The following is a 24,362-nucleotide window of genomic DNA, read 5'->3' as shown; positions in this document are numbered from 1 at the left end:
TTAGCCATACTATCTGATGTGGATGTTTATATGGCTATCTGTTTAGCTTAACTTATATAGTGACGTCCTTCTTGACTGTGCTAAGGATGGGCTAATTCCAAATGGGGGCAATCTGCTTACTGCTTCAAAATGCAATTAAAGGGAGCCAGTTAAAAGAACTACATTCCACGCTTTCTGGTCGTTAAGTGAAAAGATTTAAATTGTACTTGAGATGCAATATTAAACATGCAGAGGACAGTGTAAGGGAAACAACTGTCCTGTGGCTTAATAGAGAGGAATATGTCCTAACTGACATGTGCCAGCCTTTCACTATGAGCTAGTTAAAAAGTACCTTTTCAGAGATGACTATAGGCAGACTTTTGTAGCAGGAACAGGGGTATTGGCTCACATCCTTCATTTTGTCAATCACAACTTGTTTTCTATTTCTCTGCCCTTACTGATGTTCAGCATAGTGTGGCAGAGTGTGGAAGTATGTAAATTCTTCATAGGAGACCTTTTAAAACATAAAACCATGACACACAGCTATCACCATTTTTAGCTCTATAAGTCTGCTGTTCATTTTTTGTCTTACACGGGTAGTATGCAAGATGTTTTATACAACTTGTTAGCTCTGCAAATATTTCCTGTTCATGCTACAGTTGTGTTAAAGATAATGACACTATCATAGCTTGACTAGGCAAAAGTTTCTCCCAATTGCTCAGGCTATCTTGACTTTGCAGCTATTATAGATCAAAACAACACTACCAAAGAAGCCTCAAGAGTTTATACTTAAAAGATAAAGTACAGTGCCTTTTCCTTTTCTTGAAGGTTAAATAGAGATTACAATTATTCTGGAAAAGAATTTCCAATTCAGTCTACTTATTCTAGCCATAACTCAGGCTTAGAACTTTTGCTGCTTATATTTCCACGAAGTCATCAGCAGGCCATTCTATGAACAGCACATTGTCAGCTAACATGGCCTTTTTTTTCTCTTACAGTTATTTTGACATACTCAAGGCTTGTTTGAAATTGGGGCCTACAGTTTTTTTGTGCATGCTGTATGCTTCTTCAAACAATAGTTTTTTTGGCAAAAGCAAGTCTCTATATGAAAAATGCCCTATTACTCCAGTTTGAGAATATAAGGTTACAGCTGGATAGAAATTTGTTATGTCTTAAATAAACAATATATTCGTTTCAAACTTTCTGTTTTTCACTGAAAGCTGTGGACATTCATCACTGTGGGCACTCCGAGTCAGGAAGAGAACAGTCAATGTCTAGATACATAACCTATGAATACTGGTAAAATCCTGTTTGCTCATCAGCATTGGTCTTGCCTTCTTTGAACAGTTTGACTCTGAGAAATTGATTCTTAACTGACACTTGAAAAGAAAATAAGCCTTAAAGTGGACAATTTCAATAAACTGGCTAATAGTCTATTTGATTCCATGCTGTCTGTGGTAGAATTTGATTTAATCAGGCTTGAATTTTCTTCTGCTTATGGTATTATCAAAAATATTGTCTTCTCAAATTTGCAGTTTTGTCGATCGGAGGAAAGCAACCCCTGTGCCAAGGTTTGTGAAGATTCTGAGGAAAGGCTTGACCTGAGGCTTAGGCAGAGCATCCTGAGAACCAATTTATGTTTATAATAAGGTGTTAGCTGATGGCAGCCATCCATATCTGGTGGCCTGAGCTGATCTCTGCAGATTTCTGTCACACCCATACAGAGGTGGGGAGAAAATCCCTGGGAATCCAGTGTCTTTGTGCTTAAAGCATGGTTGCATATTTGCCATACCCCTGTTCTGTCTGGGGATTTGCTGTATCAATGTAAATAGATATGTATGAAGAAGGTTCTACAATCTAAAAATCTGACATACTGTGCACTGAATGGAGTGAGATCCTGGCTGCTATCATGCACGCCTGGAAACAAGTACGGATAGCTAAGATGTTCTGATTTCTAAGGATTCTGTGTAGAATTTGGACAAGAGAGAGAATTTACCTGCTAAAAAGGTACCTGCATTGCTGATGCTACCTGAATAACCTCATCTTCATCCAAGAAATAAATGAAGAGCTGAAGATAAGAGAAGAAAGAAGAAACAATCAAAGATAACATCAGTGTGATTGGTTCCTTGTAAAGCCCAGATGCTCATTTGCTTCCAGGCTAACAGCTGAAATAACTGTTCCCTCTGCAACAGCAGTATAAAACCTTTCTGTTCCCTTGCAATGGGTGGGCTGTCTCTTCCCATGTGTTGTACAATATTCCCACTATTTTCTTATGCATGCTTTCAAAGTTTAGTTTTCCCTTAGCATCAGTCAGCTGCCTTCTACTGTAATTATAAGACCCATGGTAGGAATAGGTGAAGGGAACTGCTTTCATAGCAAGCATTGTTGTTTGGATCAGGCCTGGGAGATGAATTGTGCTTAGGAGAGAATTCCTCAGAGGAACTGGGGCTGGAGCTGCTGCGCTCTAACAGAAGTGAGTGTTTGAGACCCTGCCAGGCCAGTGTGGTAGAGACATCCAGGCTTTTTGTATGTCATGCATTCTTCTCAGGCAGTGATGGGGAGATTAAAAAAATAGAAGTCTCAGTTGAGTATTTACTCCTACCAGCCTGCACTGGATGTCAGATGATGCAGTGGGCTCTGTTCATTTTCTGTGGTGTCTAAGTGGAGAGAAATCTGGGTGATTTTTTCTCAATCAAAATTCCATATAACTGTATCACTGCCACGTAAGCTTCCCTGTGGGGAGCTCGACAGGGGGTAGTGCCTTTCCCCCACCTTATGACAACTGCACGTGATGACTCAGCTCTTCCAGGTATCTATGCTTCTCAGAAGGAATTAGTCAGATCTTCCGACCATGTGCAATGCTTCTGATCAAATGCCAATTCAAGGCAACACATAGCTGTCTTTATGTTGGACCACAGAGCTCATAAGAAGCTCACATGATATGGAAAATTCAATTTTAGATCGTTGCTTAGATGGATGGAGTGTCAGTCTTTCAAGGTATCATAAGGAATGATGGCAACAAGGATGATATAAAATGGCAACAGATGCAGTCTATTTAACTTACTGTTTGGCTTTGAAGGGAGCTTCTTACCTCCAACATATGATTCTTGAGTACTCAGTGCCTGACGTGACAAATGCTGTCATATAAAAAAACAGTGTATTTGAACAATTCAAAAACAGAGGATAGTTAGTCTCAAACTGATTTGGAATCAATTTATCCAAAATATGTGTGTTTTTGTTTTGTTTTGTTTTTTTTTTACTAGAGAGGAAGAAGTATTATCAATGAGGGTAAGGCTGTGTAAAAGCACACTTAGAGAAGTGTGTTGGCAGCAGAAAACCACTGTTCTTTCCAGGTCAGAAGCAGTGTTTTCTCTGTGCTTGAATGGGGAATGAAGATTTGGGCAAACAAGACCTTTGAGCATGGATCTTGATTAAGAAGTTGAGATAAGCATACAGTACATCAGTGCTCTCATTTCTTAGAGGTCTTAATAGGGCCTTAGGTCTGTGCTCTGTCTAGCAATTTAAATGTGCCACTTGTTTTTCTTTTGCTTTTTTAGACATCACTTAGTACTCGGCCAAAGGCTTCAGTCTCTGCTTAGGGCTCTGGCCTCTCTTTCATGCATCTACTTTGGGGAGATGCAGTAGACAGGGAGAAAGCCCACCTCTTGTATTTCAGTCTGCTACAGATTACAGTGGATGACATTTCTGAAAATAGTCACCTTTTCTGATATGTAACTTGCCTTGTGTTCCATGTATAGTAAATGCTATGTTGTGAACAGGCTTCAGAAGTCTCTCACAGTGCAACTGATAAAATACACACTGGGCCTATCTTCTCTGGAGGCATTCCAGGCCAGGTTGGATAGGGTGCTGGGCAGCCTGATCTACTGTGTATCAGCCCTGCCCATAGTAGGGGGTTGGAACTAAGTGATGTTTAAGGTCTCTCCCAACAAAAGCCATTCTACAATTCTGTTAGGAATAACTTCAGAGGCAACTCAAGGCTATTTCAGGAAAATTAAAGGCAAAGTTTTGATACTGGGCAGTAGGAATTTTGTTTTGTTTTTTAATGCATTTCTTGCAAGAGATTACTTGCACAGTTGTCCTTGAACTGGACGTGTTAGATCTTTTAGGTAGGATATGCTGACTCACAAGATGTGTGGAAGTGCCAATGTGCATGCTTTTGAGTTGGTCCTGAATCAGCACAGCAGCATGCTGCCAATATACCTTGGATAATGGAAGATGTAAGTAAGTTCCAGAAGGACTTCTGCATGCAATCTGAAAGGAGCATGTTCTTCCCCATGCATGTCCAACATGTATAAGGCAGGTTGACTAGATATATTCCAGGAATGGCTAACAGCTACAGTAGAAAGTTGTGTATGCTAGACTCGAGGAGCTGGAAAGATTTCTCATGAATGCTTTAGAACATTTGATTCAGATGCCCGTTGTCATTTTACAGTCTTGCCTGTGGTTTTCAGCATGTTCTTCAAGCTGAGTGATGGCACACAAAATCACAGAATCATAGAATGGCCTGGGTAAAAAAGGCCCTCAAAGATCATCTAGTTTCAACTGCCCAGCCACAGGCAGGGTTGCCAACCATTAGGCCAGGCTGCTCACAGCCACATCCTGCCTGGGATCTACACCATTAGTAAAATTTTGCAGGTGATACTAATGAGGATTTCAAGTAAAAATTCACTGGTTTGTCCACAGGCTCACAGCATTAGCATCCTCCTCTCAATTTTTTCTGGTTTTCCTCTCAATTTATTGCCTGGTTTCTATCCACATCATTCTGAGTATGCAGCAGAACAGTGAGCAAGTTTGACTTTCTGACACCTAGGGTTTTTGTGCAGAAAGCATGCAGCCAGTGGTAGAACACCAAACACCTTCATACACTTCATTGCTTTTTTTAATAGGTACTGCAGTAAGAGTCCATGCCTGAGTCATGGCAGCATCTCCAATGATGACAGACAGCCTAGGAAGAACAACCTCATCTGTCTTAACTGGGAGCTCCCCATGGGCATCCTGGGAGCAGTAGGACTGTCTTCCTTCAGGCTATCACAGAAATGCTGGGAGTGTACAGAAAGCAGCATTCCCATGAACCTGCACCTACTTCAGAAGGCTTTGAGTGTCAGTTTCCCTTGTAACTAAAGAGCCTGTTTTTTTGTTCAGACATGTAGGTTCATCTGAATAGTCACTACAGTGCACTAGTGGTGAGTCAGGTCTTGTAAAATCCTTCTTCCTTCACCAGGTTGCCTCTGGCACGTTGTTTGCTGGCGCCAAGTTTCCAGCTGCAAATAATGCAAAAAAGAACAATGATAATTGCTTTGATAAATACTAGCCTGGATATAGTAGTGTGTACAGCACGAAATGTTTAGGAAAAAAAATTTCTGGCCTCTTCAAGGTGGCTGAGCCAAATAAACCAACCAGTGATCTTTCAGCAGTGTAAGTAATGGCCCTGCAGTTTAAGATTTGCTATTTGCTTGCACTTGAATACTACAATCAGCTCCAGCCAATATGTAAGAGTTAGTGTGCCTATCCACTAAGCTTTACAGTGGATGTAGTTTTGAAAAAACTTTAAGTTGGTTCTCTTGCACCTACATTTGTGTGTGCTCCAGTTATAAATTCTGCTTGAAAGTTTTATATTGTCCCAGTCATGGCTAGAAGTTGGCCCCAAATGGGAATTTAATCCATCATCAATCCACCTCATATAGAATTGTGTGTTTGTCACTGGGACTTACATATATACTGTCCTGTTGCCAGATGCTGCATGTTGGTGGCTGCATGCTGGTTGTTCTGGCACAGCAAGATTTGTTTTTCTTCAAGTACAAGGTGGGAGAAAGTGCAAAGTAACTTCACTCATGAAATTTGATGTGTATGTTCTCTCAGATCTTGGTTTACAATTGCATCGGGTGAAGTTTGAAGTTCAATAGCACACAAGCAAGAACTTTTGACTAGTAACAAGACAGATTTATTTACATGTTAGGAGCCCTGTAAAGGATGGTACTGGAATATTAAGAAAACTAAATTTAGTTAGGCACCTCCTGTGCTTTGGAATCTATTAAAGTTGTTTCTCACTCTGTTGGAAATATCTTGCCTATCCCATTGTTATTGTGTAGTGGAAAGCAATACAAAAGAACACTCCTTACTTTCCACGAGGCCTGATTTGCATGAATTGAGGCAAAACAGAAATAATGCTGGTGCTTCTTCAATATAAGTCCTCACCTTCTCTCTATGCAAAGCATCTGATCTCACATGGCTGTGAAACTGCATCACTTTAGATTCGTGGCCAGTGGCCACCACGAATACTTTGCACCCCATGGTGATTGCGAGGAGATAAAGCCAGAAATTCTTTTGTTGGGAGGGAATGTGATGTGTTGTGGTTGCTATAATTGGCTGCATAACGGGGAGTGGAAACCAGCTGTACATAAAATGAATAGCATTTCTATATGTTTAACTCTTTCTCCTCCTCTAAAATAATTTAAAGTATTCTCCCTAATTTTAACATGGTGTTGCTTGCTGCTTAGAGTAGTGCATACCAGGCTACAAATATGTGAAAATAAAAAGAAACAAATCTTCTTCTATGTGCAGCTGAGTAAATGTAAAATATAAGGCTTGACCTTTTCCTAAAAGAGCACCCCTTCCCCTCCAGCCTTGGTCTGAAATTGGAACTGGGAAGACAGATCTTGTGTATTGCTACACCATACATTGGTTTTATAGGCAAGAACTCAACACTGGAGTCAGAATTGCAAAGGTACCAGTTTATGTGGTAATTTTTGGCTACTAATTTAGAACAGAGAATGTTAAACTGATCCACAGGATTCTGTTGCCTTAGCTTTGGTGCAAAAATATACTATGCAAAATGGGTTTAAGGTAAGACTGAAAGGTTGTCTTTTTTCCTTAGGATTTTTTTTTTTTTTTGGCCTTTTTTTGTTGTCTTTTTCAACACTTTCATCTTTGTAGGACTAGATGCAACCTGGAAATGGACTAAATGATAAAATTTGAATCGCTTTCTTCAAAGATGTTAACTGTTGGTTGCTTTTTTTTGGTGGGGGGGGTTCTGTCACTTCTCATAAAGATGACTTTTTGACTTTTGAAGTAAAAAGGAATTTCTGTCCTTAGCTGACAGTGCTGAAGAAAAATATCCTGCTGGAAATCCTTTGTATTTTCTTATTTATTGTTAACTGGTGAAGGTTTCTGTTTTCTGAAGTACTTCACAATCACTCTTACCTATTCTCTCTTTTTCCAGTTACTGCTTTTCCATTGTATTATAGTGATATGGTAAGCTAGCTCAAAGTAAAACAAGTTGTTACAGTAAATATTAGTTCAGCATTTGGTGAAACAAACACAATACTTTTTGGAAGGAAAAGATGCCTCTTCAACTGTAATATTTTGTCTAGCTTGCTGGTAAATGGATAGAATTTCTTTGCCTGCTGGCTTTTCAACTGAACCCTGAAAGTCCGTAGTGGCAATTCATGAGTGAAATCTTAAGTGAATGGTCTGTTTCTGAAATCAGCCGGTAAATTGATAGCTGCAGTTTCTCCTGTATCTTTTTAGGTTTGTTTTTTTTTTTTTTTTTTTTTTTTTGGTGGTCCAAACCAGAGATTTTCTTATCTTTAAAAGTAAATGAAGATTGAAGATTCAGGCAGTTCTGTCTGCTTATTACAGAGGCATAACATCTTGCTTTATCAACTTGGCAGCCTTTTACTATGACTTTACAACAGTGTCACAGAATGGTCTTAAACTTCAATGGGAACAGGTCAGAAACTCACCTTTTGTGCTCTGTGTGTTTTATGTAGAATGATAACACAACATACAGCTTCTTACCTTCTCTGGTTTCTGGATATCAAGAGTTCTTGCTTGAAAGAGCTCTTCTGGAGGATCTTAAGTACCTATACAAACTCTGCTGTTTCTTCACTTTATGCTTACTGACATGATTTGAGGCTATTCTCTGCAAGAGCAGCCTGTCCTTTCTAGGTAGGGGCAGATAGGCCTCTTCTGCTTTTGGTCCGTGTTGAAGTGCTGATAAGAGCATTTGTTTCTGTTGTACTTCCACAGACAAAGACCTAGTAAATGAGTGGTATGTTTATAGTTGCTCTGGGACCATGATGTGTTACTATGACTGGATTTCTTGAGCTATATCAAAATATCCAAAAAGAACATGAAAGAATTCAAACTTGGTTGGAGGTTTTTGTTGGTTCTGCCTAGCTCAATGTCATCAGGTGGTGAAATGATGATGAGAAGTTTGTGCACAGCTTGGCATTATGAAGCAGGATGTAGGTATGCAAAACACTTGCTCTTGTAGGCCAGACTAGTAATTAAGAACAAACCAGGCAAGCTGCAGAGAAATAAGGCCTGCCTGTAGGAAACCTGGACTTGTTTTGAATTCTGATTTATTTTCTGTGTAGTAAGTAATTTTGAAAGCTGTGTGAAAAAGTACTGGATCTTGTAGCTCTAGTGCTATAGTTCTTTCCTGTGGTTTGTCAAACTGTTGCAGTTGTCTAGAACTGGCTGCATGGCAGTTAAGTGTGTGGCAGAGCTGAGCCCACTGGAGCTTTCCTGAAGGCCTGGAGAAGATGTTGCAGCTTAATGCAGCCACTGGTGGGCAAGATGATATCTGTGTTTCAAAATGAGGAGAGAAGGGAAAAAAAATATCTTGCACATCTATCATTACTTTTGTGTATCTTATGTGCTCCTTTCCTTGGGCTGCAAGATGCACCATCACTAAGAAAACTTGGAGTTATAGTGGAATATAGAGCAGATCAACAGGCAGCTTATCCTAATCTCTTTTTGAGGATTTTTGTGCGTCTTTCTTTAAAAGCAGAACATAACATTTGGAAATACAGCTTTCTACAGTCATCTCTTTGGATGTGGCTTTGTGCTTTAAAAATGTTTGCATGCACTCTCACTGTTGGTTTAAGGGCACATACTGGAAAATAAGTGTAACTAGTGAAATCATCAGAAAGTGTTGACTCAGTAATATGCAGCAGGATCATGGTTGGAATTAATTTTAAAATATGGTGTTATCTGACCTGGCCTCAGTGGAAAATACCAGATGTTGCTCTTCATGATCTGTGATGCTTCTGTTGCAATGAGGGAAGAAAACTGATTAATGGTGTTAGCATGACTGTGGTTTGGTTTTCCTAAGAGTAGGGTCTGTTCTTAATGATGCTTTACTGAATGCTAGCCAGATTTATTTGCTGTTGTTAGGTATTTGTGCAAGCACAAATGCTCTTGGATGATAATGTAACACACTATATGCTTTAGTGTATTTTGTCAATAGCTGCAAACATTCATACAGAACACATCAGGTTCTGTACTGTTGTATACAAGTGTTACCCCAGGAGGGAAAAAAATAATGCTGCATTACTAACAGATTTCTTTGTAAGAAGGCTTTCAACTAAAAATCAGCATCTAAACGTGGTTTGTCTGAGTATCCTAACAACTACAGTAAGGTTGCAAACAATTGCAAGGTTTTGAACAAGAGTAGCTGGACAGTTCCATGTAAAATACTTGAGGCTCATAGATGCTGGGGACTGGTTGCATTTCCCATCCATCTCTTGCTGAGCTGACTTGATGAGTGAAAGAATTACAGACCAAGGAGGTTGAGCTGAAACATTTTTTCTCAGTAATTTCAGTGTTCACATCCTTTTCACTTTTCTATGCAAGCAAGTCAGCTGTCTTCCATTTCATGCAAGGCCTTGGATTGTCAGAGACAAAAATCCATAATGGTGGATACTACCGCAAGTGAAGGTTGTATTCTAAGTCAAACTATCTTTATCTTCAGAACTGAATAGCAAATCTAGCCCTTCCTTCACTGTGTACATTGATGAGTGTTGCTGTATGCACACGTAGGGCTGTGCTAGACACTGAGCTTACTGAATCTCCTATCCCAACACTCTGAGTTGTATCTGATGGCTTTTACTTCCAACAGATGATGACTTATCTTTATTACAAGTCCTTGGGTACTGATCAGAGCTCTTGGATTGTACTGGTAGCTCAGTTTAAATGACAGGACAAAGACTGCAGCTAGAATGACATTCTTCTTGGAAGAGCAAACCAAGTGGGCAAAACTGTAATTTCTGTGTCTGATCCACATGTCTTGCAGTTTTCAAGACCACAAATAATAACTGGTAAACAATCACTGTGGCTGTTCCTTGCAGTGAACAAGAAAAAATAGACGGTTTTAAGAGGATATGGATGACTTGAATACTGATAGTGCTTGCTATTGCTGCAATCCTGTTCAGACGGAAAGATCTCTTGCATCAGACATCACTTCCAAAGCTTTGTCTTTTTTGTTTTAATGGTGCTTTTATGAAAAATTACTAACAAAGAGAAAATAAATTTAAATGGACGTTAGTCATCTGAAAAGCTTCAGGCTATGCATTTGAGCTTTCAGTTTTGTTTTTAAATTATAACTGGCAAAATTGTTCACAAGCTAGATATTTGGTTTGAAAAAATGTTCAATTCACATTTCAGTGTAGCTTTTGACTTTGTAGCCACGTGTCTTAGGAAGATATCAACTCCAGGAGTTTTTGAGCAGAAACCCTTCTCCCTACACTGTACTCTCAACAGGGAATGTTGCCAGGTGGTTAACATAAAATGAGAACGTATCTCAATTCTGAGAGCTAACCTTATCAGGCTTTTTTTAAACCAAAGATGGCAACTGTTTTGGTTAGGTGCATCTACTGCCTCAGTCTGCCGTGTGTTTTATTCTTGTGAATGACTTTGTCCTTGCTTTGTATCACCGGGTGTTCAGGTTTACAAGGAGATCTCTGTCCACTTCCCGGTGTTCCCTGAATGAGACTAAGTTTAAAGAGAGAAGATATCAGGGAACAAGTTACATACTTCGACATGATTTTAATGAATTCACTTTTGCACATGTGTGGATATCCAAGTGCAAAGTCCTGCACCTGGGTCTGAGCAATCCCAGGCACAAATACAGGCTGAGTGCAGAATGGAGAGCAGCCCTGTGGAGAAGGACTTGGAGGTTTTGGTGGATGGATAGCTGGACATGAGTCAGAAGTATGCATTTGCAACTCAGAAGGCCAATAGTATACTGGGCTGCATCAACAGAAGGAGTCAGCAGGGAGAGAGGGAGGGATTTGAGGCCCTTTGAGGCCTCATCTGGTGTACTGTACCCAGGCCTGTGTCCCCCTGAACAGGAAAGATATGGAGCTGCTGGAGCGGATCCAGAGGCAGCAAAGATGATGGGAGGGCTGGAGAATATCTTCTATAAAGAAATGCTGAGAGAACTGTGCCACCTGTTCAGCCTTCAGAAGAGAAGGCTCTGGGGATGCCTGAGAATATATCTAAAGGGTGCCAACCAGAAAGCCAGAGAAAGATTTTACTAAGTCATGCAGTCGTAAGTTGCTCTGAGAAGCTGTGGATACCCCATCCCTGGAAGCATTCAAGGCCAGGTTGGATGGGGGGCCCTGTGCAGCCTAATCTAGTGCGTGGCAACTCTGGCCTCAGCAAGCGGTTGGCACTGGATGATCCTTAAGGTCCCTTACAATCCAAACCATTCTATGATTCCATGATCCCTTGCAAAATCATTTGGAATGTATAAATGTAGATACATATTTATACCCACTAAAAAGCTCATTGCTCAGTCTCATTCTATGTTTTGAGTAAACAATCTGCTCATCAAAGTGTCTGATTATTTATGAGTTTCAAGAAAACATCTTAGTTATATGAAAGCATTGAGCTGCATTTACATTATGAATGGATCTTCCTTCCACTCCCCATTCCCCTCAAGGTGATTTCTGTCAGGGGGTTAGATTCTCTGCATGAAGAGAGAGGGCAGGAAGTTGTGAGCATTGGTTGTAGCCATGATTATCAGGGCTGATCTAAATTCAGGAAATTATAGCGGTGTTTGCTGAAACCTTCTCTGTCCTGATGCTGGAATGTATTAGTTTTTTAAAATAGCCCCTGCATTGGTATCAAAATGTCATTCAGTGAATTGATTCTGTTTGTGCAGATTGTTTTTTCTGGGGGGGAGATACTGTCATGTATTTAATGAGGCAATGAGAACTATTTTGCTCATAGGTGTACATGAAAATAGCAGTGCTCTGTTCCCAAGAGGGCTTCCATTGCCCCTTGACATAGGAAATATATCCTCTTTTGCATGGCTTGGAAGTTTCTGAGTATGGAGTGGCAATATGAGTTTTGATTTAAGCAGTCTCTGTTTTGCTTTATTGCCACTTCAGTTGTCCCATTTAGCTCATGGAACATTGATCCTTGATTCCTGCAATTCAGTGCTCCTCATCAGTAAAGGTCAATAAATCCTACAAACACAAATGTAGTGCAATGATGCATCCAGAGCTGACTGTTGACCAAGCTACCAGTAAATGAAGAGGGTTTTTTTTTTTTTTTTTGAGGGGGATTCTTCCCCCTTCCAAAAGATATAAAAAGAACATCCTTTCTCTTCTTTAAGGTCTCTGAGAAAAGTGTAATGAATAACTGCCTAAGCAACATAAAGCATCTCTTATACAGACAATGTCTGCAGAAATTTTGAATTTTAAAATGTCAGTAATAATGTTAAATCGCTGCTCATTTAATAGAAATTTTTATGTTTGGGAGGAGGACTTCATAGAATAAATTCCTGCCTTCAGAGAACTGAAGAAATTAAATTTCACTGCATCTGCCATGAAAGAAATGTGGCTCCAAAAGCAGTTTCACATCCTTTGGAAACAGTACTACTGTTCTTCCAGTCCGTCAGGATTTAGTCTTCCTAGGTGTTTTGTCTTTTCATCAGTATCTCTGTACTACCTGGATACCCCCAAAAGAAGAACATGTCTTTTGTGCCATCTTTGGCAGGGTGTATTTCCCTACTTTATTTCAATTCGTACCTTCTATGGAAAATAGGAATCTGTTCTGTTGCTTGTATATTGATACTTAATCATAAAGAGACTTCTCCCCTCCTCCCTTGCTCGCTCTGTTGGCAATTATGCTCTTTATTACAACTGTTGCAATGCAATGTTGCTTTGTTTCCTGGAGTAATGAGTCATACCTGGAGTTCAGTAGGATATCCGTTACAGTGCAGGCTGTTTCAGGCCATTGCTTTTCACATCATGAGGTTCTGCCAAACTTTCAAACCAAGGCTGGACAGTAAAGGTCTGTTGTTCGTTCCTGGAAAGTGGCTCACTTCTGAGTCATTTGGCTTGTGTTTAGAAGGGAAAAGGTGGAAAGAGGTTGCAATATCCTGCAGTGCTTTCTGGAATAGTGAGATTTGGGAGGCAGCTGCTGCAGCAGCAAAACTATCCTTGCTGTATTGGGATGTTATTGACGCTCTGTTCTTTCCAGTAGCTGGAGGAATCTGGCTGGTCCTGCAAGAACAGCAGAAAGCAGTTTGAATTCCGGTGTTCTGAGGTAAAACTTGAGCAGAGGTCAATTTTAGCTTCCGTTGTGTATAGCTTCTGCTGACATGATGAGAACTCTACGGACTGAATTCTGAAGTATTTTCAGATGATCTTACTGAGATAGGTGTGAAAATAAGCATTTCCAATGTGGCTTGAAAAAAGTCTGTCCGGCCTGTTTATGGAGAGGGGAACATTCAGTGAGAGCAAACCTTCTTGTGGCAAGGTGATCATTGTATTAGCATCTGATGCCTCTGGGAAACTGGCAAGTTGTTAGTTAATCTGTTGCCTGGTGTGAACATATGCCCAATGCAAACAGCTCTGTAACCTCCAGTGGGATTACGCGCCAGATCAGTAGATCTTCACTGGAAAACTCAAGAGCAGTGCATGCAGAGGGCAGGAGCTTAAGCTGATCCAGTCAGAACTGTTCCCTAATGAAGAAAAAGAGAGAGACTTCAAATCAGGCATGGCTTTCTATGTACAGATCTGGCCCTGGTGTGACCTTTCTCTGCCAGAGACAGTCATGCTTTCAGGATAATGTCAGGTTAAATGCATCGGGTATTTATCAGTATCCTTCATGTGAGCCTGAGTCTTCCCAAGTTTCTTTCTTCTCCCACCGATAACTTCATGTTTTTAGTGGCAGTGGCTAGTGTACAGAAACAGGCTTGTTCTTGAGTTCAGGTACTTTTTTTTCTTTTTTTAAGCATGATGGTCTTCTACTTATTCCAGGCTTGTTGATAGAAACCAGTACGCTACACCAAGTCCTCCAAATACCTAACCTAAGTTGCTAGAGCTCTTAAGTATAAAAAGTTCAAATATGCATTTTAAAATCTGTGCTTCTCTTTGACTATCCTAGCTGAAGAAAGGTTAGCCTTTTCCCCAACTACTATAATGTTCCCTTGCTTTGTAGGTCACTGTACTTCTACACTGAAAGAACAAGATGTAAACAGAGGACTCTATTGTTTGATTGTTTTAATTAAACTTTCAGACTGTTTTGGTGAATAAATGTTTGGGGTTTTTTTCTGTGTGCTTGAAAACTGGATGCCAGAAAGATCTGTAATTTCCAGATGGAACTGTTAAAATGCTAAGACCCCTGCCACTGGAGTTATCTAGCAGATTTAAGTGGTGCAAAAATATTAAGCATCACAGCAGTAGTCACTGTAGGTTGGTTGTGGTTTATGTTATGTAGCTGGTGGCAAGTTGCGTTCTTGATGTGTGTGAGCAGGAAGCCAGATCTAGGTCACTAAGATTGAAGCTATTTAAATGCTGACATTTGGGAAGAGTGGAGCAACTATCCAGAGGAGATTCTGAGTTTACTTATATGGAGAGAGAAAATTTTAAATATCTTTTCTATAAACAGCCCTGTTCTGTACAGTTCTGCTCTAGCACAGTGTTTAAATATTTGATTACATGTATTAAGTAAATGAACTTAATATACTGCTGTGTTTACTTCAGATGGCTGTGTATCTGATGAAAGTTACGTGCATTCACAAATGACTTTAAAAAATCATTGTGCTTTCATTCAACTGACAGCTATTGATTGCAGTAGTGCTTTAGGAATAGTACAAGGCTCTATCCACCAGTCTGATCTACATCAATATCTACTGTTGAAAGGAGATGGGTGTAACTACAAGTGCTTTGCTGACTCTCAACGACAGCATTCTGTTTCTATCCTGCTCTTAGGTTTGTCAAGTACAAAGGATGTTGATAGTCTTTTACTCTGGTTTAAAATTCATTTTCTGTGCTACCTGTTAGAAGCTGGCACTGAGTATCAGTGCCATTTCCAGCATGTTGTCTTCATAGCAGATCTGGCACACCAAAGTAGCACTTCAGTTATAGACAAAGCAGCTGAGGAGCCATTAGGACTATTATTTTAAATGCTCCATCAGTCCTGACATTGTTAGCTGAAGAGGAGATGTAGTTATGACTGATATGTGTGGATCTGTACACTTCAGAATCTGACATACTAATGAGTCAAAACAGCCTTATTTTACCATTTTTGGTCACTATCTCTTTCTTAAAAAAGCATGCAGGAGTTACTTTTTGTTATCAGAATGATAAGGAAACTCGTACATCTGTGTTATCACAGATGCTGTGAAGTCCTTGCATATAAGAAATTGAAAATACTCTCTTGTGGAACTGTAGGGTTGAAAAAATAAGGAGATTTGTCTGATTTACTGCACTGCCTCTTGCAGGCTAGAACTAAGTTGAGCTAGTATGAGGATTTTGGCCGAAGCCATGAACTCTATGTGCTAGTGCCACTTGTATCTTTTATTAAATAGCCCTAATAGTCTGCAGGAAAATTACTGCATCTGCCTGAGCAGGAGCCTCCCTTTTGGCATATTGGGTGTAGGTAAGCAAGATGTTTCTACTTCAGTGCAGTAACTTGATGTTTTTAGCCTGACCAACAGTCTTCAGCTCACTGCCTTTTGCCACACAAGAAAGCAAAAATTTTTTCTCAGGTGCTTAATTTCATTTTTCCTTACACTGTTGCGGGAGGCCTCCTATGCTTTGTTTTTGCTCCAAATAAATGTTACAAAGGAGAGTGGGAGGGGTGAAACAGTATATCAATTTGCTTTATTACTGCCTAGTGACACAGGCATACTTTGTTTGGGAAAATAGTTCTTTTGTTGTCAGAAATTTTTATTTTAAGAATGCAACAATATTCTTTCACCACTTATTAGTGAACGCTTCAGTTTGAGATGATAGAAATATCCAGTGGCTTCTGTATACTGTAGGAAGATCTGCAGTTTTGTTGCATCCCCTTGAGCAGAGACCCTTGATTCTCTCCTACTGGATTCTGTAAGCAAGTAGTACTGCCTTCAGAATTCACTTTTGTTTTCTGCGTAGATGTTTTCTTGATGGCATATCCCAATTCTTTTCAAATTCACCTCAGGATTATAGCACATCAGTGAGTAATGCTTTTGATTTATTTAAGATTATGAAAAGGTTTGCAATGGCTGCTGGAAAGGTTACCATGAGGCTATCTTTGTATCCAGTGGAGCTCGAGGTCTACTCTGTATGCTCTATATGTGCATTTTTGCTGAATTTGCTCACCAGCTAGAAAGAAGAATGTCAAATTCAGTCATGTATCACAGAATCTTGTACTACCAGATGTCTCTGTTTTTGTATTTTACTGGTCAGGTTCTCTGGTTTACAAAAGACTCCAGTCTCCTGAGGCCTTATTCTGTTACATCTGCTAATTTGAGAGAATAAGAGTTACCGGGATGTCTTCCACTCTGCAACAAAAATTAGCTCTTTCAAACCTTCAGTTGTTTTTCTTCTACTGACTAATAAAGAACATAATTCTATAGAAATGTACTTTTCTGTATCAGCAGTAATAGTTCAAATAATTAGTAAATCGGAATCTCAAGATACTAAAGTGTGAACTGAGAACAGCCTCTACAAATCTGCACTGCATTTTTCAATGTACTTTTTGTTGCCCTTGCTATTTGACCTTTTAAAGGTCCAAAGCCAGTGCACTAACACAGTTTTGGACTCCCTAGTAATTCCTGTGACTATTTTAGTACTTAGGGCTGTCATTGATGGAGATTATGTTAATTCTTGAATAGTCAACACTGCACTGAGCTATCAGTGTATAATACTGCTTATGTTATAGTATCAACTTCACTGCCTGCTATTGAAAGGAACAATTTTTTTTATTCTACTTTCAGTAGAATTACTTCATATGTACTTCCAGTATATTATGTAAAAGATAAATTTCAGACAAATTTATAGGAAGCTGTGAAAAGTATGTATCTATATGCGCACACATACATATTCTCCTTCCACCACTCCTGAGTCTTTCCTAGGGAAAATTTTCTGCTTTAGGATCAAAAATTAATGGTTTTTTTCATTGTGGTTTCTGACCACAAGACGTGTAAAGGCCTTCTATTATGAGATTATCTTTTCTGTGCAGACTGATACTGTAATTCTGTGAGTAAACGAAAAATGTTGATCATGGGCTCCCGTTTTCACATAATCTTATATGAAGCAGCTATTGGTGTAGGTTTGGCACTTAAAATGAATATAAATTATACAATTTGGTGGAATTCTGGCTTCTGTTCACAGTGACACAAACTTCTGGGATAGCAGTGGATGGCTTCACAGTACTGGAAGACAGACAGGCATGTAACATTAGTGACTTAGAAGAAATACTATGTTTGTCTTTGATCCAGGGGAATTCAGGAGAGCATCAGACATATATTTTTTCTAAAGCACCATACTTTTTTTAGTGCAGCATTTTAGAAAGACAGTTGAAATAAGGACTGTGTTCTACTTTAGGCAGGTTGAAAGCACATTCGTTTCTTTTTAAATAATGTACCCTTTCGAATACCCTTTTCTAGATTTTCCTGTATTGGACTGTGTTAATGTGGTTTTAGTTTGTAACTAGAAATCATCCTGACCTGTCTTGTCTGTATTTACATCATTGGTGATGGTGTAGATATCAACAGATTTAGTATATTTATAATACACAAAGTTTAGTTGTTTGGTTGTTTTTTTGTTTTTTTTTTTTAAGCAAAAAGGGTGTTGTCCTCTTATAGACATTTCACGGGATTTTTTAAAGTCTGGAGCAATTATTCTATCAGTGTTACTGACTGATGAATTGATAATGTGAGGAGGACTGCTCTATGTCTTTGCATCATTTATTAAAAAATTATCTCTCCTTTTCTCTGATTCATTTTTTTTCTGGTCAAGCAGAGTCAGTAGAACAGGTTGCCTGTAATTATGCCTACAATTATACTAGTCAGGTCTCTAGTATCTCTATAGCCTCTCTAGGCCACCTGTTTAATGTTTGACAGTAAAAAATAAAAAATCTTCTTCTGTGTAGATGAAATTTAATGTATGTTGATTTATGCTTTCTGCCTCTTGCCTTGTCACAACGCTTTGCCAAGAAGAGTTTTGCTCTGTCTTCACTCTGTGCCTTCATGTATTTATGTACCTGAATATCCTTTCTAAGAGATCCTTTCTTATCTTTGCAGGCTGAACAGCCTCAGTTCTCACAACCTTTTCTTATTGGAGACATGCTCCAGTCCCATCATCATCTTTTGGCCCTATGCTGGATACTCTGCAGTATGTCTGCTCTTCTTCACCAGATGGCCCACAGCTGGACATAGCTCTCCAGCTATGACCTCACTAGCACTCAGTAGAGAGAAGATGTCACTACCTTGTGACTACTGGCAGTACTTTAGATAATGCAACTAAGAATGTACAGCCACTGCTTATCCTCATCTGGCAAGCTACTCATCCTACTGTGAAAGGCTAACAGGCTGTCCAAGCAGTTTTCCTTTTGTAAATCCATGCTGGGTAATCACAATCATTGTTCACATGTATGGAAATGGCTTCAAAGATTAGTTGCTCTGACACCTTTCCTAGAACTGAGGTGGGATTGATTGGTCTACCACATCTTCCTTCTTGAAGACTGGAGTTGCCATTTGCTTTCTTACAGTTTCCTTCTTCAGCGTCTCAAGGTTACCACAACCACTCAATCGACAGTAGAGACTGGTCTTACCAGCACTTGTAGTTTATTGTATCACCTCCCATAGATTTCTACATGTCCGGTTTTTTAAATGTTTATGCTCTGATTCTGATTGTTCTCCACCAGGATAGTGCCTTGGTCCATCTGTTCCTTCTATTCTTAGAGGTCTGAGATTCCTGGGTCTGGGGTCTTACCAGTAATGACTGAGGAGACGGAGGAATTTAATGTCTCTATTCTTCTTTGTCTTGTTTATCTAGGGCACCTGCCACATCTAGCTGTGACCCACGTTTATGCTAGCTTTCCCATTGCTGCTGATTTACTTTCTTCTTGACTTCACAAGAGTAAAATCCAAGTTACCTTTGGCATTTCTAACTTCATTCTGTCTCTATATTCTTCCTGGGTCACCTGAGCCTGCTTCCATCCGTTGTACACTTCACAAGTGGCTTGACTTGCTCATATAAAATTCACCTTAATGGTTAAATGTAATGACACTCCTGAAGACTTGTATTGAAGACATGCATTTTCTAGACAAAACACATATTCAAGAAGGAATTAAATTTGTTGCCAGAGCTTGAAAACCTTCTTTTATGTTGCTTTTATGTAGGGTCTTCTGAAATGCCCCCAACAGTAGACAGAGCGACTGTGGTTTTGTAATCTCCCAGAAACAGATAAACCAGAATCACAGTGCACTGTTGCTTTCTATGAAGCTTGACATGCTTATTTTTTAACAAAGTCCAGGTTAACTTAAAGGAATACATACTGTTTGAGTCAGTTTCCCTGGCAGTCAATAATGGGTCCTGATTTTCATCAGTGTTCCATCTGAACATGAGGAAGAACTTCACTGGAAGGGTTGCAAAGCACTGGAATAAGTTACCCAAAGAACCTTCTTCTCTGCAGATATTCAAAACTCATTGGATGCTTTCCTGTGTGACCTACTTCAGGGAACCTGCCTCAGCAGAGGGTTGAACTTGGTGATCCAGAAGTCCCTTCCAGCTCCTATGTTTCTGTCGATTTTGTTCCATAATACAACGTAAACTAAGATTTATCACTGCTTCTGTCGCATCTTCTTACTGTAGTACCAGTTCATTTATTGCTGATATTCTGCATTCTCTGAAGAATTTTTTATCAGCACATTTAATTACACTATGGAATTCATTTTGGTTGGGCTTTGTATCTGAATTATCTCCTCTTGAAGACTTAACCACATACACAAATTTCAGTGATCTTGAGAATTTACATTTGATTGCTTGTAAATGTACCTTGCACAGGCTGACAGGTACTGTGTTTCCTGTAATCTGGTTCTACTCAAGCTGGGGTGTGTTGGAGGCATAAGATTTCCGTACTATGATTGTTAGCTAGAGCAAGCTTCTGCTTCCAGACAGTTAACCAAACTCAGAGGTGGAATTTAGAAGTCTTGTAGCAGCTTGCAATCTGTGTAATTAAGTAGAAATTAAGGAGTATGTGGAAGCTGAATGCTCTAAAATTAACAGTAATGATAAGGCATTGTGGGTAGTGACACTGATGCAATTTTCTTTCTTGACAACAGAGTTCCAGAAGCAGGAAGGCATGAAGACCCATCAGAAAAACATGCAGCTTTATGACACACCCTATGAACCAGAAGGTAGTGGTATGGAATCCGATTCTGAAAGTGTGGTGAGTCAACGTTTACGAGAAAGCAAATTGCCACAGGATGATGACAGGCCCGCAGATGAGTATGATCAGCCGTGGGAGTGGAATAAAGTCACAATCCCAGCTCTGGCAGGTAGGATTCTTAGATTCTGGCCAGAAAATTCTCTCTTACAGTATTTGTTTTTCCCTTTGGGAGAATTATAATATTTTTGTTCTTTTGGGGTCCGAGGGAGGGTAGAAATTTCTGAAAAGAAAATATGGTTAGTCCAAAATCTTCAGAAATGTGCAACATTGCACTTTTCTGTTCAGTGCTTCAGCTGTTGTGAACTATCTCAGCACTTAGTTAATGTTAGTAAACATCTCATTTCTCCCACCTCTCAATCTTCCCCCTATTTTAATGAATGTCATGCAGATAGTGTTTATTGTTAGGTGGATCTATGATGAGAGAGTGGCTTTGCAAGATCCTTAAATTGTGGGCCAATTCTTATAGGGGTGGGACAAAAAGCCATGTAATGTGCCTGCAATAACATGCTTCTCCTCACCAGTGTTTTTTGATAGCTGTCATTTTCAATCTAATCATTCATCATCTCTGTGGATTTGTAGAACTTGTTTTCAGATTAATCCTTCTGAATTGCAGAACTTCTCAGTCATTGAGATCTTGCAGAAAATGTCTTGCTCTCTCTGCAAATGTCTGTGCTTGTTGTTGGTTATGTTCTCCTTTCTTCCTTCTGTTGCTTTCCAGAAATAGCTGAAGGGGCTTCATTCACTGGTGTGATTCTAAAGGCCAAAAGCTTTTTCACTGGTAGAATCTCTGTGCTTGAAGTAAGAAGAAAGAGCAGTAGGTGTCATCTGCCTTAGGTTTAGCCTTCAACACATTGTACTGTGGCATTCCCGTTACATAGTTTGAAATGCTATAGCCTAGATCGGTATAGTACAAGGTGAGTGGAAATACTTCCAGGCTGTTGGACTACCAAAGGGTAGTGCTTAGTGACTGATGTTCTTCCTGGACTCTGCATAAATGTGATTTTACAGAGGATCAATTCTGGAACCCTCCCTGTTTGATGTCTTTATCAGGAATCTAGTCGAGGGGAGGAAATGCACATCAAGTTTGGAATGACATCAAATGAGAAGGAGACAGAGCTGTCATTCAGAGGGAATAGAACAGGCTGGAGAAATGGACTGACAATAAGCTTGTGAAATCCAATCAGAACAAACTTAAAAATACACATCTGGAGCAGACTAACCCCCTTCAGTGATACAAAGTAAGGACTGGCTGGCTTCCCAGTTTACAGCTTTACTGGAAATGGGCTGGGAATCCTGGGAAAAGTGAGCAAAACATGGCTAGCAGTGCTCCCCTAGTCGTGATGAGGAAAGCAGCATCTTCACTTGTGTGAACAGGAATTTAGCCAGTAGCCCTTCAGTTGATATTTCTTGGACAATATATGGAATGTTAAAATAATAGAATCGTAACATTACTGAGGTTGTAAAAGATCTTAAAGATCACCAAGTCCAACCTCAACCTAACCATACTACCTAACAACTCTCTGCTAAATCATGTCCCTGAGCACCGCATCCAAATGGTTTTTAAACACATCCAGGGATGGTGACACCTGGCCCCATTGAAACTCATGCAGTTTACCTTGGCCCATTGATCTATCCAGATCCCTCTGTAGTACCTTTCTCTTCTCCAGCATTCCCTCCCAACTTGGTGTCGTCTGAAAACTTACTGAAGGTGCACTCAATCCCCTCATCAAGATCATTAATAAAGATGTTAAATAGAAGTGGCCCCATTACCAAGCCCTGTGGGACACCACTTGTGACCGGCTGCCAACTGGATTAAAATCCATTGACCACAACTCTTTGGGCCAGTGTTTCACCCAGCAGAGCATGTGCCCATCCAAACCGTGAGCAGTCAGCTATGCTGTGTCTACTATTCTGATGCCACAGAGATGTTGATAAGAGTTGATTTCAGCAAAGAGACACCATAATGTCAGGAAAGAGCAGCACATTACCAGTGAGGAGATGCTGAGAACTGGTCTTAGCCTGCAGAAGAGAAAACTTTGGTGAGCTCAAATAAGTAGTTTTTCAATGTATCTGCGGAAGTCATCAAGAAGAGAAAGAAGCTCTTCACAGATGAGCTGGTGTGTGATGAGAAGATTAGAGAAGACAGGCGTAAGTTCAATAAGACATGGTTCTGACTTGATATGCAGAAGAATTTTTCTCCTCTTTGAGGACAGCCAAGCATTGGAGCTGATTGCCTAAGGAGATTTTGTGGTCTTCATCTTAAGATGTTTTTATCCTGTGTGAATGGATGGCTGTATAAAGTTCTGAATTACCTGATCTGATCACATAGTAGACCCTGCCAAGTTGGACTATGCAGCTCCCGAGGCCTTTTTCTACTTGAATTATTCCCTGATATTACAGACCTGTGTACCATATTACTACACTGCATAAATGGGGAGTTACTTGTCTCCACAGCTCTACAGGGCTCATGTTATATACAGCCTGCTGTGACAGTACCCTGCTTGGGTGTTTCTGACCTGACTGCCTGATAAGTAGGTGCAGATGAATGGCACAAATGCATTTCTTTTGTAGCACAGTATAATAAAGCAGTGAAGACGTGCTGTGTGAGTGATTCTACCACTCTGCTTCATTTATTTGCATGTCTCTATGTTGCAGTTGGTGTTATATTTTTCCAAACCAAGCTGATGTCTGTAGAATCTATCCTGAAAAAAGGAGTTGGGAGCAAAAGACCCAGGTGAATCTGAAGCAGTTGCTTAAAAATAAGCCCCTTGCTGGAGTCCCACAGAAAAGAGAAGAAGGATAAAGAAATCTGATTTCTACTTTCTAGCAGCATGGTGTGCTTTGGCATGCCATACATACATAATCTTGTGGGATTCCATACTCAGTCACTTAACCTTAAGTATATGATAATAGTTGTTCAGAACTTGGATGTAAGCCACCATCCAGTTCTGCTGCATGCTGTGCAGTACAGTCTCTCTCCCTACACTGCATGAATTCTAACTCAAAATCTTAACCTGTTTATATGGCTTCAAATAGAATGTACAGCTCTGCTCCTGAGCCCTGCTGCGTTGGCAGCAGGCTTCAGTTCAGGCTTGCCTGAGCTGACTCATCCCCTTAGTTAGGCCAATTAAAATGTTTACAAGAATTGTGCTGGGAGACTTGTCTGTGAGATCCTGGCTACAATTTGAGATATCTGTTGTGCATCAGGATAGGTTGGTCAGTTTGACCGTATTCTAAGGAGATACATATGACTGGGTTTCCAGTACCACAACAGCTGTTTTGCAGATTTTGAAAGTCAGTCTAGCATATGTGTGTAAGTCCTTTCTTTGTTTTGGGCTATTGCACCCTTTTTCTGGCCTATGTATCACTGCCCAACTTACTTAGAGCCTTTTTGTTTCCTTATGATGGCAGCAAAGCTGTCCATAGCTACAGGAAATGTACAACATCAGTCTCCTGATTGATGAACCTTACTACACTGCAGCATGGTCTTAGTAACAATATTGCAGAGGTAGAATATCTGCTGCTTGGAAGGATCTACAGGCTGCCTGCAGGGGCTGTGCAGTGCCACGGGCAGTGGATTTGCAGTAGGTCTTCAACTGCTCTGCACAGTTTCCCAGAGAATTTTCTTGATTCCAGAGAGGATTTCCTGTCTTCTCCCCTCTGTTGCCATGCCTGCATCTTGCACATTTTTCTTTCTTGTGGTCTCATCTTTATTTTTTTTTTCTTTCTTTCTCCACTGACTTTCTTCTATGCCTACTCTCTCTTATTCATCTCTCCCTTACTTAACTCTTGTCCTATGATGGACTTGGACCTATGGTCTTGGGATTTCTTGGCTCCCACTTTCAGACACTAGGTCTCTCGCCTTCTCCTGATAGCTGCATGTGTATTTCTGCCCCACAGAA

General features: G+C 40.0%; 1 protein-coding gene across 2 annotated transcripts in view; it reads left to right on the top strand.

The window, feature by feature from the left end:
* Window positions 1-24,362, top strand: part of SHB (SH2 domain containing adaptor protein B) — a 78,165-nt gene that overhangs the window by 22,411 nt on the left and 31,392 nt on the right. For both annotated transcript variants that reach the window (XR_014880376.1, XM_085213092.1), the window contains exon 3: window positions 20,354-20,569. Coding sequence is in view for 1 of the 2 variants with exons in the window: in XM_085213092.1 (XP_085069218.1) it covers window positions 20,354-20,569 (216 nt within the window). In the remaining variant the exon portion in view is untranslated. The remainder of the gene's footprint in view (window positions 1-20,353; window positions 20,570-24,362) is intronic.

The sequence above is a fragment of the Meleagris gallopavo genome, chromosome Z (assembly GCF_905368555.1).
Source record: "Meleagris gallopavo chromosome Z, MGAL_WU_HG_1.1, whole genome shotgun sequence".
NCBI lineage: Eukaryota > Metazoa > Chordata > Aves > Galliformes > Phasianidae > Meleagris > Meleagris gallopavo.
Note: the sequence above shows the minus strand (reverse complement) of the source record. Positions and strands in the feature narration are given on the sequence as shown.